Below are 16,860 nucleotides of genomic sequence, written 5' to 3'. Positions count from 1 at the left end.
TTTATAATATACCACAGTGTTTTGCTAGGTTTTTACGAATTTATAACTATTCTAGTAATTTTTCACCCCTTAACTACCCCTTGTGAAAAGTCAATAATTGTGTTAGATTAAAATTTAAGGAGAATTTTTTTTTCAAATTTACTGTCCACTACTTATAACTGAAATAAAAAAGTGTTTTTTTTAAGTTTATACTAAACTTTGACCATCCTGATAATTTTGCTCCCATAAACCTATTCGAAAACTTTCCTACTAGCTGAATATGTGAACCAGCAAAATAAGAAAAAAACGTATTTTTGAAATACCTCAGTATTCTGCTAAGTTTTTACTAATTTATTACCACCCTAGTAATTTTTCACACCTAAACTACCCCTTGTGATAAGTCGATAATTCTGTTAGGTTAAAATTTAACGTGAAAAAAATCTTTTTTTACAATTTCACTATCCTCTACTTATAACTGACATAAAAAAGTATTTTTACCCTGATAAGTTTCCATCTCTAAACCAATCTTATTTGAAAACATTCCTGCTAGCTTAATATTCGAGCCAGCGTAATTAAAAAAAATTATTTATGATATACCACAGTATTTTGCTGTGGTTTTTACGAATTTATTACCAACTTCGTAATTTTCTATCCCTCGACTAACCCTTAGTAAAAGTCAATAGTTCTGCTATGTTTAAATTATAGGTGAAAAAGATTTGTTTTATGATTTTACTAAATACTATTTATAAGTAAAATAAGAAACTCTCTGGTTAGTTTTTACTAAATGTTAACGAACTTCACCAATTCCACCATCTACACATTTACGCTGGTTGAATGCAAAGCAAATCTTTTTGGAAATATGAGATACTACAGTATTATGCTAGATTTGTACTAATACATTACCATCCTAGTAATTTTTCACCCTTCAATTACCCTCTATGAGGAGTCAATAATTCTACTACCTTAAAATTTAAGGTGATAAAAAATCTCTTTTTATAATTTTACTGTATTCTACTTGTAACTGAAAATATAAATTGCTTGCCTGGTTTTTACTAAATTTGATCCACCCTTATAATTTTTGACCCCCTAAGCTTCGGATAATGGGAAACATTCAACACGATACACATTGACGCTAGGTGAATAAAAAATCTTTTTGAAAACACAAGAGTGCTCTGCTAGAATTTTACTATATTTTTACCAGCCTAGTCATGTTTTTCTCAACTAGCCTAATTGAAAAACATTTTCAAATGTTATTCTATACTAACTAATATTTATTTTTTCAATGTTTAAATATTCAAAATATGAAAACACTTTATTCCAAAAACTATAAATTTTACCCGTTTTAAAAAATTGACTCTGATTCGAGTTGTATTACATGGCTAAGCGAAATCGAATCGTTAGTCCTTTTTATGAATATAAAATAACTGAAATCAAGATGCGTTTTAGTAAATACAATGGAATTTTTATATTTCACAGAATAAATTACCAGGTAAGAAATATTCAAATTGAAATAATTTTATTACGTCTATTACATTATTTATCTGATTGTAAAGGAGGGTCGTCGGGATCGTGCGCACCTATTGCAGCCTATTGTTAAAAGATTTGCATTCATTAGGTAGATGAAAATTTGAAAAATAATTTAGGTATTTAATATTTTAATAATATTTAAATAAGAAGGGTATTAACGATTGGTCAAAACATAATTTTAAGATTAGGTGTATAACATAAAGAATTTATATTGCAAAACATTTTAAGTAGGTATATTCAAATGAGACCGAAATTACCGGTTGGTCAGAACAGCTGATATAGATTATTTGCGTAGTAAAATAAATTTATATTAGCAGCATTTTAAAAATTTAAAGATATTTGTATTTTAATTCTTTGTCGATTTTTCATTCATTGTCAGTTGAATATAGGTAAAAATTAAAGGTTATTACAAAAAAATATTAACTTATTTATTTTGTTTATGAAAATGTTTGAAAGAATCGCCCACGGAGAGATCTGGTTTCTCGGCACAATCCACACACTCATAAATTGGGTTTTTTCTTATTTTTAGGATAGGACATACTCTGCATCTTTTCGTTTTCGTTTCGCGTTTGTCCGATTTATTAGCAATTATTTATAGGTAAATGTTCGCGTGCGATATTCCGTCTTTCTTTGCTTTTTTATAAATTAATTTACGAATTAATTCTAACCTTGATATCATCTTTTATGTCTTTTGTTTAGTATATTGTTTAAAACTAAGTCTAACTTTGCACGGTACCATCGATTCATCTAGCGATAATTATTTTACTGGATAACGCAGAGCAGTCATTTTATTATTAAAAAGTCTATAACTGTTCTTATTCTATAAAACCGATCTTCAGGAATAACATTCGGTCCCATTGGATTATGGATGAAGATTAAGCACCTTAAAATTATAAGAAAAAGATCTCTTCCGATGTTCTGCAAAAAAGATTTTAAGCTGAATAGTGGATCTGTTTTCCAATAACCCTCCAATCTTGAAATCCGTATGTGTCAGTGTGGAAGATAATTCCCATAAATACTAGAAATTCAAATAAGGAAAGTAGTTTACATCTTTAAATGCTAGAATTTACACAAACACCAACTTCACCAACTTTTTTATATGCTAAACATTGCAATATTGTTGTTTTGTACACTACCTATTTTTTAACAAAATTTTACAACTTAAAAAGGGATCATTCCCGTGAGTTGGCTGTATATCATATAGTTAAAAAACTCGAACATTGAAGTAAAACACTGTTGTGATTGGTATATTTAATTAAATTTTAAAAATCCTAAAGGATTAAGTTCAAAACGTTTTCGGACTTATCAGTCCAGTGAAATTTGTAGTACTTTTAGTAAGTAATTAATAAGTAATAGGTAAGTAGTAATTTTTAATTAAATATACTAATTATTACAACAGAAGTGTTTTTCACACACACACACACACACACACACACACACACACACACACACACACACACACACACACACACACACACACACACACACACACACTCGCACACACACACCGTGTAAATGTATTCAAGTATTTTTGAAAAAACAAATTTATTTAATTTTTGTTAAAGGGGTAGTAAGGGGTGAAAAATTACTAAAGTTGTAATAAATTCGTAAAAACCTAGCAGAACACTGTGGTAGATCATAAATATTTTTTTTAATTCTGCTAGCTTGAACCGTAAGCCAGCAGAATCGCTTCCCTTAAGGGTGGTTTGATGGTGAAAAAATATTAGGGTGGTAATAAATTAGTGAAAAATGGGTGAAAAAATATGCCGTCAACAAAAAGTTTTTTTTTAATTCTGCTAGCTTAAACCTTAAGCCAGCAGAATCGCTCCCATTAAGGGTGGTTTGGTGGTGAAAAATTATTAGGGTGGTAATAAATTATTGAAAAATTGGTGAAAAAATATGCCATCAACAAAAAGTTTTTTTTTTGAATTCTGCTAGCTTGAACCTTAAGCCAGCAGAATCGCTCCCCTTAAGGTTGGTTTGGTGGTGAAAAATTATTAGGGTGGTAATAAATTAGTGAAAAATTGGTGAAAAAATATTACGTAGGTTAAATTGGATTCCGCTCATGTGTCCCCGCTAGCTTAAGGGACCTTGTAAATTCAATACTAACCGCAACATTACATTTGACAACTGGTTTACCAGCATACATCTAATGGAACATTTGTTTAGTAAACATCGGTTAACATCTGTTGGAACGATTCGTAAAAACATGAGGAAAATATCGACAATCTTTTTGAATTCCAAAAACAGAGCTGAAAATTGCGCAATTTTCGGATTTAAAAAACATTTCTTTGGTGTCCTTTGTCCTGAAGAAATATAAAATAGTGTTCTTAGACATAGTTGCTTCTTCACTTTATCATGATACAGAGTTTGAGCAAAAATCAAATAAATCTGAGATTATAGACTTTTATAATAACGCAAAAGGTGGCGTGGATATGGTTGACGAAATATCACCACTTGTTTTATTGCAAACATTAGGGCAAATGAACATCAAATATATGAAAAGAAGCAGGAATATTGTTTTTATCGAAAAAGATGAAATTATCTTGTGACTGAGACATTACTTTCAAAAATCCGAGAGTATCGTCGTGAAGGGCGAAAAGTGTACTATTTGGATGAAACTTGGCTAAATCAAGGTCATACTGTCTCAAAGGTGTGGTAAGATTTTAAAATTAAAAGTAATCGACAAAAACCTTCATTGAAGGGTTTTCAACAGATTTAAAAATGCTCAAAGATTAGAAGGTTGGTTTTCAAAGATTCTACCAAATATTGAAGCAAATTCTGTCGTTGTTATGGACAATGCGTCATACCACAGTCGACGGTTGAAGCCAACACCAACAACTGTCTGGCGAAAATGTGACATCATCAAATGGCTCTCTTAAAAAATATTCCATTCAATGACATGTTTAAAGTACAATTATTAAACCTCGTGAGGATACTTGTACCCGAATTCAAGAAATATGCTGTCGACGAATTGGCTCGTGAAAATAACATAATTGTACATCGCCTCCCTTCTTAATAGTGGAAAGAGAAAACTTGAGTTTTAATATGGAGGAGGTGAAAAGCTTGTTAGCTACTGCCGTAAAAAATGTCACATGCTCTTTTTAAAAAGTAAAGTGTCATATCATAATATAATATATTAGGATTGATTTTTAGAATTCACTGCCTTAAGGAATATAAGAAAAAGGAACTTAAAAGCAGTATAAAAAAACTCAAACACTAAATCACGTAAACACCAGTCAGATAAAAAGAACAATTCATTAATGTATTCTTTCATTCATTCATTCCTAAATCATAAATGAGACTCAACTTAACTATTGTACTACTGAGAAGACTTTTATTAAGGTATAACTTGTATTAAGTTTGCTGAAAATCCTGCTTTTCTCACTCCGCGTCTATCTGGCACTGCCTGATTAGTATCAAGCTAAAACCTGTAAGGTAAATGGGAATAAACCTTTACACAGAAAACGCAGGTATTTAGTGCCTTATGGAACATAATACACCGTGAATCATGTCATATGTGAATCAACAAAATGTCTCAGTATTAATCAGGTAGATCCAAGCGTTTAAACTTAATTTAAAGAAAAGGAAAGACAGTTAAGATTTGATTTCACGTACAGTGCGTTTGTGTATCAGCTTACACGTATTTTATCCCAAAAGGAATCTTCGAAGCGGCTATTCAGAAACGCTCTGAACGTGAAAGTAATCTTTCCTGTTGTAGTATAAGCAACACTAAAATGGCTTCGATATGGACGCAATAGCGACATCTGATGATAAATCACGAAACGAAAGTCGAAGATTTCTAATTGTCGAAACCAATAATTTAAAGTTGTACCTGTATACATTATACAACAAGCAGGGTATATGTAAAAGCCAATAAGCGCGATTCTTTTCGATTGAAATTATGCTTAGCCTTGATTTAATTAATATATAGGGCAAGAAAGCCTATTATGCATTTCTTTATTTCACAGCAGGGTTATAAGTTGTAATCAACACTTACCCGAAAAGGCACAGTAATAAGGCGAACAAGTGCGTCTTTGTTGTTGTTTCAGTTTCCACCGAAGTAACTATCTGAGCATGACATGATGGACATGTTGTCGATGTTGGAGAAGGGCCTACAGGAACCTGGGCCACGGTGTGAGTAACAATTACTAAAACAAAAAAATGTAATATATTAAAACGAGTCATGAACGTTTGTGAAAATAAAACCCAAGCGTATAAAAAAGATTTCCAATTCATTTATTCAAGTAATGAACACTCTGATAATATTATCATTATGGTGACTTTTTGTAACCGGTTTGTAATTATATTGCGAGAAAACTTCACTTTAGACGTTTTTTCGTCGTACTAAAATAAAGCACATAGATTATTAGCTCGTTACAATCATTTCACATTGATAAAATACACAAATTCAATCTACTCCTATCTGAATTTGTACTGTTGTTTTTATTTTCTTTTATGATCGTGTTAATGGTCGCCTACGCCTTTGTATATTCTATCTAACAATATTTTTGGTCAATGACTCCATTTCTGTCCGTTTGATACTTGAACATTGTTCGTATACTCCAGTAGTCAGAGATAAAAATGCCACTTAAACCTCTTAAAATAATACGAACAAGCTAAATTTTGCCGAGAATATTAATTTTGTTGTAAGTTTACCACTTTTACCTCCGGGCTTCCCCCTAAAACCCCCATAAGAGGGACAAAAATGCAAAAAAATCGATTTACCAAGAATCTGTACACCGTAGAAAAAAATGTTTTAAATAAAAAATGAAGCGGAGATAATTTTAAACAGAAACTGTTGTATTAACTATTCGAAAAATAACGAAATAGATAACAGATAATCAGTCTCCTCTAGTTTTTAATACAAGAAAGACAAACGTATCCTAATCTATCCTAATTCTTTTTCGTTTGCGTGTTTAGTTGCGTTTGAAAGATAAACTTTCTAACGCCACGCAACAGTAACACTTTTTGTGTAGAATGAACCGTTCTTTCACAAACAACGCTTGAAATGACCGTCGATTTTGAATGTCAGTTACCCGCGCGAAATAAATGTTCATTAAAAATTTTTATCAGCTCGATGGTAAAAATTCGAAATCTTTTGATTAAACTGTCATAACGACAAAAATCAAAATGCATATTGGGGGGTTTTAGGGGGAAACCCGGGGGTAAAAGTGGTAAGCTTTTTTCACCTTTTTTTAGGTCTCAAAATTAATATTTTCGGCAAAACTCAGCTTGTTCGTATGATTTTTAGGGGTCAACCCTCTGGCGACTGGACTATTATGTTCTATTCTGAATTTAGATACGGACACTGATGCCTACTACGCAAAATACAGTGATGAGTATCTTACCACCCGGCAAAATAGCGGAAAGGATAGAAGACAGATTAAGTTGTGAGATAGTACGAGATAAAGTTAATTTTTAGACGTGGCTATTTTACTTCAGTCATAATTATACGGATGACCTCGAAAATATTTTATTTTAATAATTTTTGATGTTAGAATAAATGATTGAATAAATTAAGATATATTATAGTAAAAAACATTAATTAGTAGCGATTTTAAATTATAAATCTTTAAGTTTATTTGATAATAAAAATAACTCAACTGAAATATTTGACTAAATTAAAGGTAATTATGTTCTGTCCGAAAACAATTATTGTATGTGGAATTGGTGTAATAGTTAGAGACGTGGTTTATTGACAAGAAGATTGGGGTTCAATTCACACCAAGGATAAAATTTTTGTTTAACTTAATCAAAAAATAATAGAAAATGTGATACATATTAGGTAACAAGTTTTCGAAAAACTCATTATTTACAATTTATTCTTATTTCAATGTTATAAAATAGAAATACAAAATAATTGAAATTCAATTCCAGTTTTACACTCTTCAGTTGTGAATTCCAAATAATCCGGTAAATCTCAGTGTTAATATCAATTCCTCTTTACAGGTAGATTTACAGTTCTCTGTTCTCTGTACAGTTTATTTTTGTAGAATTTTTACTTATTTAAACATTCTTTAAACGTTCTTTTAATTTTGAAGAATTTTTACTTTATTTTCGAAGTACAACGATACTGTTTTTTCAATAAGATATTTATATTTAACTTTAAACACTTCTAATACTAGTAACGAGTGACATAAAAGTGATTGCCGCTTGAGAAAAAATACTTGCGCAGTGGTTGAGCACTATGAAAACACTGGTCATATGCTAGACTATAACAAAGCTCACATTTTGGCACAGACTGATAACTACAAAAGTAGATTATTTCTTGAAATGTATTACATTAACAAAAATAAAAACACTTTAAATTATAAAACGGACACTGGACAGTTAAGTAACATATATTGTAACATATTGAACAAAATTTATAAATATTAAAAATAGCAAACATTCATCTTAATAACAACTAACCTTAATAATTCATCAAATAAATATTATTCTTCTAACTTTTCTTTTATTGTTATTTTTATTTTTACATTTGAAATAATTTTAATTTTTTATCGTATAGCTGTAACGAACGTGCTTAAGACAATTTAATCTTGACATTCAATATTTCAAATACTTCAATGTCAGTTTTTATTTGCGACATCTTTTAAATTCTGTGAGTATTTTAAAATGTATTTGTACGCCATTTTTTGTAATGTATTGTTTTTAGTTTACTCCTGAGGAAGCTTTTAAATAAATGGCGAAATATTGAGTAATTTAGAAAAAAGAAAGATTTTTATTATAGACCACTTTACCCGATAATTTGAACGTATATATATATATATATATATATATATATATATATATATATATAAAGCTATCCGGATCTCTAGAGTTATAATTTCCGTGCTTCTTATCCTCTTGGTCTCTTCCGTTTTTATTGTATCTTTTATACTTTCTCCAAGTTAGTTTGTAGATAAATTTAACCCTCCATTTTAGTTTTTTTGATTTTTTTTCACATATATAACTTTCGCGGCGGATTTTGATTTGTTGGTCTCCCATCCTATAAAATTCTGAAATTTGGCTATAAAAATAGAATGTAATTGTTGCGAAGCCCAAAAACAATTATTTTTATGAGTGTATAATAGGAATAAAATAAATATTAAAATATAACAGAAAATTGTGTCTTTACATTCATTGTATCAATTGTATCTTTACATACAAAGTAAGTAGATCAATACTGTCCTGTTAAAATGTCAGTAAAAACGGTTTTCATGTTACGTGTTACATTATAAACGTGACTGTGCCGACAAGTATCTAACCTTCATTTAATCATTTTCATTGTTTGATACTATGTATAAAAACACATATCAATAATATATTTATGAACGAATGACTTAATTGTTCGTTTGTATTAATTGTTTCTTTAACCATAAAGATAATTATACTTTTTGAAGGTTGTCTGTAGTAAAGTTTTTCTGCTAGAATATTGTGATATGATTTAATCGTATCCTTCCTCCTCTAGCGCTACAACCCTCAGTGGGTTTTGGCCTATTCAAGAATTTCATTCCATTCCCTTCTACCATTGGCGACTGTTCTCGAAATCCGAACTCCCATAATCCTTAGATCATTCTCGAAACTCTCTAACCAACGATTTCTATGGTTGCCTTGTGGTCTATTTTCAGCCGGTCTTTATTCTGTGATATTTTTTGTATTTTTTTGATTGCTCATTGGGAACAAGTGACCAAGCCAAAGAATTCTATGAGATTTAACAAACTTTACTATATAGACTCACCTCAAACTTCATGAGGATTCTTTAGCCTCCATACTGTTACCGGTTGGGCTCCAAAATGTTCCTAAGCACTTTCCTTTTAAAACTTTTCAGGCCATTTTCCTCTTTCTTCAGTAGGTTTCACAACCATAGGGTTGTGAACATGTGAACATTTCACAATGGGTTTTATTAATGTTTTGTACAATTGTATCTACATGTAACATGGCGGACTGCGCCAGTTAGATGCGATATCATACAGGTTGTTTAACCTTACGTTAGAAAAAGTTATGAGAGATTGAGGAATAAACTTATGGGATATGCTGATGATTCTTGATCATTGGAAGAACTCAAAATAAAGCAGTTAAAGTTTTTACACGTATCAAAAACGCCGCTGAAAACATCAAAAGGGCGGAAAATTGATTTGAAGTAGGACAGGGTTTACTAAGGGCTGTAGCGCCAACTGATGATGATGACAATGCATCTTCCAATTCTAACCTAGTATTTTAGAAGTTACCATTTTTTTATTTGCGTAATATGTTCTATTTTCTTTGTTTATACTGGTCTTTAATTCTGCACCTACATCATTACTTTTGGTTACTAGGGATCGTAGGTACATGATATCTGCTACCTTTTCAAAGTTGTGCAGTTCTGATTGGAAGAAGTTTCTATGGTTTCGTCTTGCCCTTAACGTAAACATATTTAGCAGGTGGTGTTCGTGTGTATTAAGGTATAAAAAATGCTTATTAAAAGCTTAAAATTTTTATTGTAAAGAAGATCTTTTCGGAATTAAATCATTCCATCATCAGTTTAATAAAAAGTTGTTAAAAAACATTGTATGGCCACATAAAATCATTGGAAGGACATCCGTATTAAAAAATCCTCATGGTATTTATCAAGGTAAATGCAATAGACTGTTAACTTGATTATTAAAAACTGAAAATGGGGGCATCTTACATGACCCCCTCTAGTTGGTGAGGTTTTATAGACTTACATTACCTCTGATCTGTGCTGGAGTCTTGGGCTAACTGATGATGTTTTGATGTGGCCATACAATGTTTTTTAACAACTTTCTATTAAACTGATGATGGAATGATTTAATTCCGAAAAGATCTTCTTTACAATAAAAAAAATTTTAAGCTTTTAATAAGCATTTTTTATACCTTAATACACCACGTGCTTTGTATTCAACAGGTATACTAGCCACTCCTGGATATTTCCACTTGATGGTTTGTTCCAGTTTCACTTTTATTTTTAAACATATTTAGTTTTATTCTGATTTATCCTCAAACCTACATCTCTATTTCTTTAAAGATATTTGTTTGCTCTTAGCTGTAAGGTTCCCTCGGATCCCAAATAGGTTAAACAATAGCGCTGAAAGGACGTCTCCTTTCCTTACACCGTTACTGATCTCGAAAGTTGTCAGTCTTCATATTTTGTATTACTACTTCTGCTTTGATGTCAATGAGAATAAGCGTACCAATCTGACTACTTTTTTGGGTATACCCGTAAGCATCAGGCTCTCATATAATCCGGATTGGTAGTCAAAAATAATCTCTTCCACAAAGGGCGTCAGTTTGTTATATAGTAGGGAAGAATACACGTTGTATGATATCTTTAACCACAAAATTTCTCTGTAGTTAAAGCATTCTGGCTTATCATCTTCTAAATGAGGTGTATAAGGCGCCATTTCCACTCTTCAAGAATTGTTTCACCATTCCATATTTGGGTTAAGCCATGTATTTGTTTCCATAGTGCTGGTCCTCCATTTTTTATTAATTCAGCTATTATTGTCCTTAAAATTTTATTTTCGGAATGTTCATGAATTTCTTTCGCTAACTGATAGAGCTACAGGTGCATTGTACACCTCTGCAACATTTTCATGATTTCGTAGCTCATAAAAAGATTCTTATTGCCTTTTTAGAATGCCTTTATCATCAGTTAGTGTATTGCCTCTTTTATCGTTACAAAAACTTTTCCTAAGTTTAAACTCTTGTTAGTTGTCTCATATCTCTATAGAATTTTCTGTATTGTTTTTTTTTAATCACTTATGTTTATCTCTTTTATTTTTAAATCTCTCATTTCTTTCTTCTACACACTTTAGTTGTCTCTCTTCATTTGACGTGGTACTCTTCCTTGTTACCTATTGTTTCTAGTTGTAAATATTTTATTTTGCATTGGCCTTTTGTCTTATAATTAATCTACATTCAGCATTAAACTTTCTGTTTTTCAATGCTTCTCCTGTTCTCCTATTATTGGCTCTATCGCTGTTAGTATAATGTTTCCATCACCATTCCGCATCAAAGCCTTTTGGATATTGTTCATTCTTTACTTCACTATAGGAATATTCCTCTATAGGAACTACGTCTTGGATGGAGAATGGCCACCTCTATGAAATTACGACATGATAAATGTTATAAACATGACATGATAAATCCGCACCCTCTGGGATTTTCCAAGTTCCCTTATTGATCCGTTTATGAGGAAAATAAGTGCTACTAATTATCAGATTTTGAACTTGGGCTAGTGGACATTTGACATAATCTTTCTCCATTGGAGCTTGTTACATCATGTAGGCTGTGTTGTACATGTAGAACCCTATAATGCACTTCTTTTCCAATTTCTGCACTAAAATCCTTAAGTAAAATGGTAAGGTCATGGCAGGGTGCTTTATCGCATTCTCGTTGGAGCAGATCTCGAGTAAGTCTATACAAGGAAATTACGAAAGTCGTCTTGAAGATATTAATTTAAATATTTATTTGAAAATATTTGCAAAGCTTCGAATAAAAAGTAGAAAGAGTTATCACCTTGTTTACGGTGATGACCCTGCATCCATCAATGAATGCCGGATTTTCTCAGAACAACCTGTCCCATTGAACGTATTTCAAGTAGACTGCCAGTAGACAATTGATATTGGGTACCTTCTTTGTTATCACTCATATTTTAAAATAGCATAAGATTATTTACCTGTTTGTTGTGGATCATGTTGAGGCATTCCAGGTGGCGGCATTTGGAATCCAGGTTGAGGTCCTCCTTGGGGTCCATTGTATGGGCCAGTATATGGTGGGGGATTTCCTTGTTTCTCCATGCTGCAAAAAAAATAGAATAACATCTTATCAATATTTCCGATTAAACGATTTACCACTACAACTAGAAGCACATGTATGTTTTACAATAGAATATTTTTACTGTTTTTAATAAATAAACTTACAGATATTTTCTCTACACATTTGCCTTATTAGTTATTTCCAATCTGTCATTTTTTCGTAACTCACGAAACAGCTTAGAGAAAACTCTATACTTGCTTCAGGTAGTCTAATCATGAAATTTAAATAATTTTCTTTATAATATATTAAAATATTCCACTCATATATGAAAATGGTGCTAATATTAGACTTTTCCAAAAATATCAGCAAGAATTAGTTATAAAATTATCAGAAGAACGTTTCGAAGAGAACAAGCATCAGTAAGATTTAGTTCATGTGGTTCTCACTACCTCTAGGAAAAAATTCGCGCATCTTAGATACCTAGGATTACAAAAATATTCCCGAGCAGTATGCTTTATGCATGCTCTTATAAAGATCCGTCTGTTTGATGGGAAGGTCTTCGGAATATAATAGATTTCATCTGTGTATGGTGTCAGGGATATATTTATTCTTATATATGAGGTATTCATGAATTAAACAAATTTTGTTTTTGATTATTATTATGAGGTATTTTGGATTCAAATTGTCCTTTAGAATATTTCCTTCGCATTTTAAATTCAAACTGTAATTTGCCTTATTGTTTATAAGATAGAAAGCGTGACAAAGTGATCGAAAACCATGATCAGTCTTGGACGGGTTTGCTTGTAAACTCCATTTGTGTGTGATGGTAGTGGATACATCTGATGTATAAATATTAAAAAGAAGAATAGACGTAACTAACCTTGTGGTAGGTCGTTTTGAAGATTTCTGAATTTTCTAGTTTTTTCATCGAGGTGTATTGGAAAAATATTTCACCTAACATTTGGTTTATCAGATTGTTAAATAAACAGCATGGTACCATCTGATATATTTTAAATAAAAGACTCCTTCCACACTGTGTCTTAGGCGTAGGTCAGGTCTATAAAAACTATGCTGTTGTAAGATTATTTTGAAATCCATTCTCAATCAATAAATGTTGTTAGGGTGATTACCACCACTGAGGTTATCGCCACAGAATTTTCTTGCCATGAATCTAGCTTGTTCTTGAGAACTATTTGGCTTTGCAAAGTAAAATAGTCTTGTCTGGATTGTCCTCCCAAATATCTAGTAGTAGATAAAAGAAAGATAGCTTAAAATAGGGATTGTCTGGTACTGCATGTAGTCTGAATGTAGCTCTCAGGTAGTGCAGGGTATTTCTCAGGTTTATAATATATTGCAATAATGATTTGTTTGCAGCATTTTAGAAACTTCTAGTTAGTCATAATTTGATTGTAAAATTTAAGAAGCCACTTGCGGGTATTCGGACCTATGTGTTTTATAAATTTAGAATAAATGTTGTCAACTCCTACAGCTTTAAAATTAGGGTTTCTTGCTCTTTTTAGATTTGTTTCCCGTATATATAAATTGCTTTCGTACATAAATTTCTATTAAATTTTAAACTGTTTAAATATACCCGCAATGAAGTATAAACGTATTGCATGTGTGTACATGCGTGATTTAAAAATATTAGAGATTAATGCCGTGGAAACTATAGAATGTAAAAATTGCGTCAATACTTGCGGTAGTGGAACATAATACTAATTAATAATTAAAGAGGTTAGTTAATCTAAGGTTATAATTTATATGAGTATTCTAATCTGATTAGAAGAAAACTGCATCATATGAACAATTGTTATTGCTATTGTGTACTTTGCAAATAGTAGACTTTATTGTATTTGAAGCAGTTAACATGCATTAATTAAAATTAAGAGATGTAACGACTGCTGTAATTAAGTGTTATTGGGCATATGGCATTTCGATCAGTGGCGGCTGGTGAGGGAGGGCTACTAGGCGCCGCTTTCCCTAGTAAAATTATGTACAAACAATTAATTGTATTTCATATTTCATATTTACATTTTTTACCAAACAAAAATATATTTACTCAACCGAAATAAATTTTACAACAATAGCTACAAGTCTAATAGCTTGTATGGATTTTCTTCTCCTAATGCAAAGAACTGCACATTTGCCAGACTGTCACACTGACATAAAATGTGCTCTGCTGTTTCTTCTTCGAGGTGACAGAATCTGCACAGGTCATCATCTGATAATCTCATCAGCTTCTAGGGCCTATTCAGCTTACAGTGCCCTGTTAGAAGACCTACTATGGCATTGACTGTTTTCCTATCTTTGCTTATTAGGTCCGTCGTAAATTTTGGCGAATATTCTGTAATGATCTGTTTCGCCTGTCTTTGTCCTGGTGAATTCCTCCACCATTCCAGAGACTTGTGAGCTACCCACTTCCTTGTAGCTGTTCTTGGCAACACCACAGAAGGGTTTCGGTCCAATGAATGACGTTGATGAGCCTTGTTTGGCCAATTAATCTGCTTTTTCATTTCCCTTATGGCACTCGTGCCCCGGTACCCAGGCTACCGTAACCTTGCTACGGTCTCCTAGTTTATTTAGGGCACACACGTAATCCCATACTAGCTTAGAATTGACCTCTACAGAATTGAATGCCTTAAGCGCAGCCTGACTATCTGTAAAGATGGCAACTGAACAGAACGTTCTTTCCTGCCTTTCTTTTTCTTTCACGCAGTAATGTATTGCTGTTATTTCCACCTGGAAAATTGTCTAATCCTTAAATAGACTTAGTGAGAAACTTATGCCTTGATTTGTCCCTACTATGCTGGCTCCCACACCCTTCAATGTTTTTGAGCCATCCGTGTACCAGGTAGCAGCAGGTACCAGTATGGGTACACCTTTATTCCAGTCTTACCTGCCTGATATCTTAATTGTGAACTTATTGTTAAAGCTATATCTCGTAGCTGTTGTATCGATAGTTTATCCCATCACAATATCGGCTTTTAGCTCCTCGATTAGCTTTCTGTTGTCAACACCATGCATCTGGCTTTTATGTCACTGACTATGGATTAATATGTGCAGCACTGATCTGACTTCGCCTTGTATAAAGATATGAAGTGGTGGTAGATTCAGCAGGACTTCCAACGATGCAGTAGGAGTTGTTTTTATGGTCCCCGTAATACACAGGCATGCTAGCTAATAACCCTTGTGTATAACGATAGAGTCATTTTGGGGTTAAATTCCCAATTCTTACCGCACATTCTTCTACATCTACTTAGGGACATAGTAGCTTTCTGTGTGGTTTTCAGAATGTGAGTATTCCATGTAAGCCTATGATCAAAATATACCCCAAGGTATTTTGTTTCTTTGGCAAATGAAATCTCTGTTCCTCCCACCACTGGTGGTTTTAGGCCTTGTAGTGCTGTTTTTTTTTTTGGTAAAGTTGACAATTTGTATTTTCTGAGCATTGACTATCAATCTCTCTTGTTTACACCAGTCGTCAACTATATTTGGGGCTGCTTGTATTCTTTCAGACACCACCTGAGCAAACCTGCCCCTGACAACGATTGCTATATCGTCAGCGTATCCTAGACAATAAAAGCCTTCTGTGGGCAGATTTCTGAGAAGATCATCTACCAAGGTTGCCCAAAGTAGAGGGGTCAGAACTCTTCTTTGTGAACAGCCTCCACCTACTTTTGCTTTGATGGTTGCTTTACCCAGAGTGGACATTACGATCCTATTCTCCAGGGATGCCCTTATCCATCTGCATATTACCGCAGGCGCACCTCGTCTACTTATATCTCCTACCAAAGAGCTGGTAGTAACATAATTAAATGCCGCTTCTATATCTAAAAAAGTGGCCATTACTATCTTCTATTGACTTTGAGATAAGCCTATTTAGATCATTTTGGTTCTAAAACCGGTAGTTAGACTTTAAAAAAGTGCAGTGGAAAAAAAATTAATTTTTATGCATACCAGCAGAGTCACTAGACTTCCTTGAATCAGAAGGTATTACTATTCTGTAGTGGCCTGCTTGTTCACCCAACCTTAACTCTATAGAGCATTTGTGGGATATGCTTAAAAAAAAGAATTAGACCTCACCGGCCTAATTCACAAAACACTGTACAGCTAGCACAAGCTGCTCTTGAAGAAAGGAAATAACCTACCACAATAAAATCTTGACAATTTATTAAGGAGCATGCCCACGCGAATTCAATCTTGCCTAAGGCCTAGTGTTAGTAACACCAACGGCTAAAAAAACATAAATAAATAAAAACAATTTAAACATCATTCATTGTACATTGAAATTTTGTATGCTATTGACTTTAAAACTAATAATTATTTTTAATATTTAAAAATTTATGGGTTTCTTTAATTTTTATGTATTGGTGATTAAATTGCTTTAAAATAAACATTCTTTGATTTCGTAGGTTGGTTTTTTTAAATTCGATTAAAATAATAAGAAATATCAGATGATTCCATTTAAGTTTGATTGTGTGTAGTTTTAGTAGTAGTGCTTTAAAAGAAGTGTCTTCATTGGGAAGTAATGATAGCATGTCGCTCATCTGTATTAATATCAACAATCTTCTTCAAGCGCCATCTTCGTTCCGAAGGTTGGCGATCATCAGG

The 16,860-nt window shown here is 32.4% G+C and overlaps 1 protein-coding gene across 4 annotated transcripts in view; it reads right to left on the bottom strand.

The window, feature by feature from the left end:
- LOC140439383 (lipopolysaccharide-induced tumor necrosis factor-alpha factor-like) overlaps nt 1-16,860 on the bottom strand; it is a 109,783-nt gene that overhangs the window by 24,244 nt on the left and 68,679 nt on the right. For all 4 annotated transcript variants that reach the window (XR_011950616.1, XM_072529247.1, XM_072529246.1 and 1 more), the window contains exons 2-3: nt 12,170-12,291; nt 5,507-5,657 (exon numbers count right to left, since the gene is read on the bottom strand). Coding sequence is in view for 3 of the 4 variants with exons in the window: in XM_072529247.1 (XP_072385348.1) it covers nt 5,507-5,657; nt 12,170-12,290 (272 nt within the window). In the remaining variant the exon portion in view is untranslated. The remainder of the gene's footprint in view (nt 1-5,506; nt 5,658-12,169; nt 12,292-16,860) is intronic.

The sequence above is a fragment of the Diabrotica undecimpunctata genome, chromosome 4 (assembly GCF_040954645.1).
Source record: "Diabrotica undecimpunctata isolate CICGRU chromosome 4, icDiaUnde3, whole genome shotgun sequence".
Lineage (NCBI taxonomy): Eukaryota > Metazoa > Arthropoda > Insecta > Coleoptera > Chrysomelidae > Diabrotica > Diabrotica undecimpunctata.
This window is presented reverse-complemented; position numbering and strand designations above follow the sequence as displayed.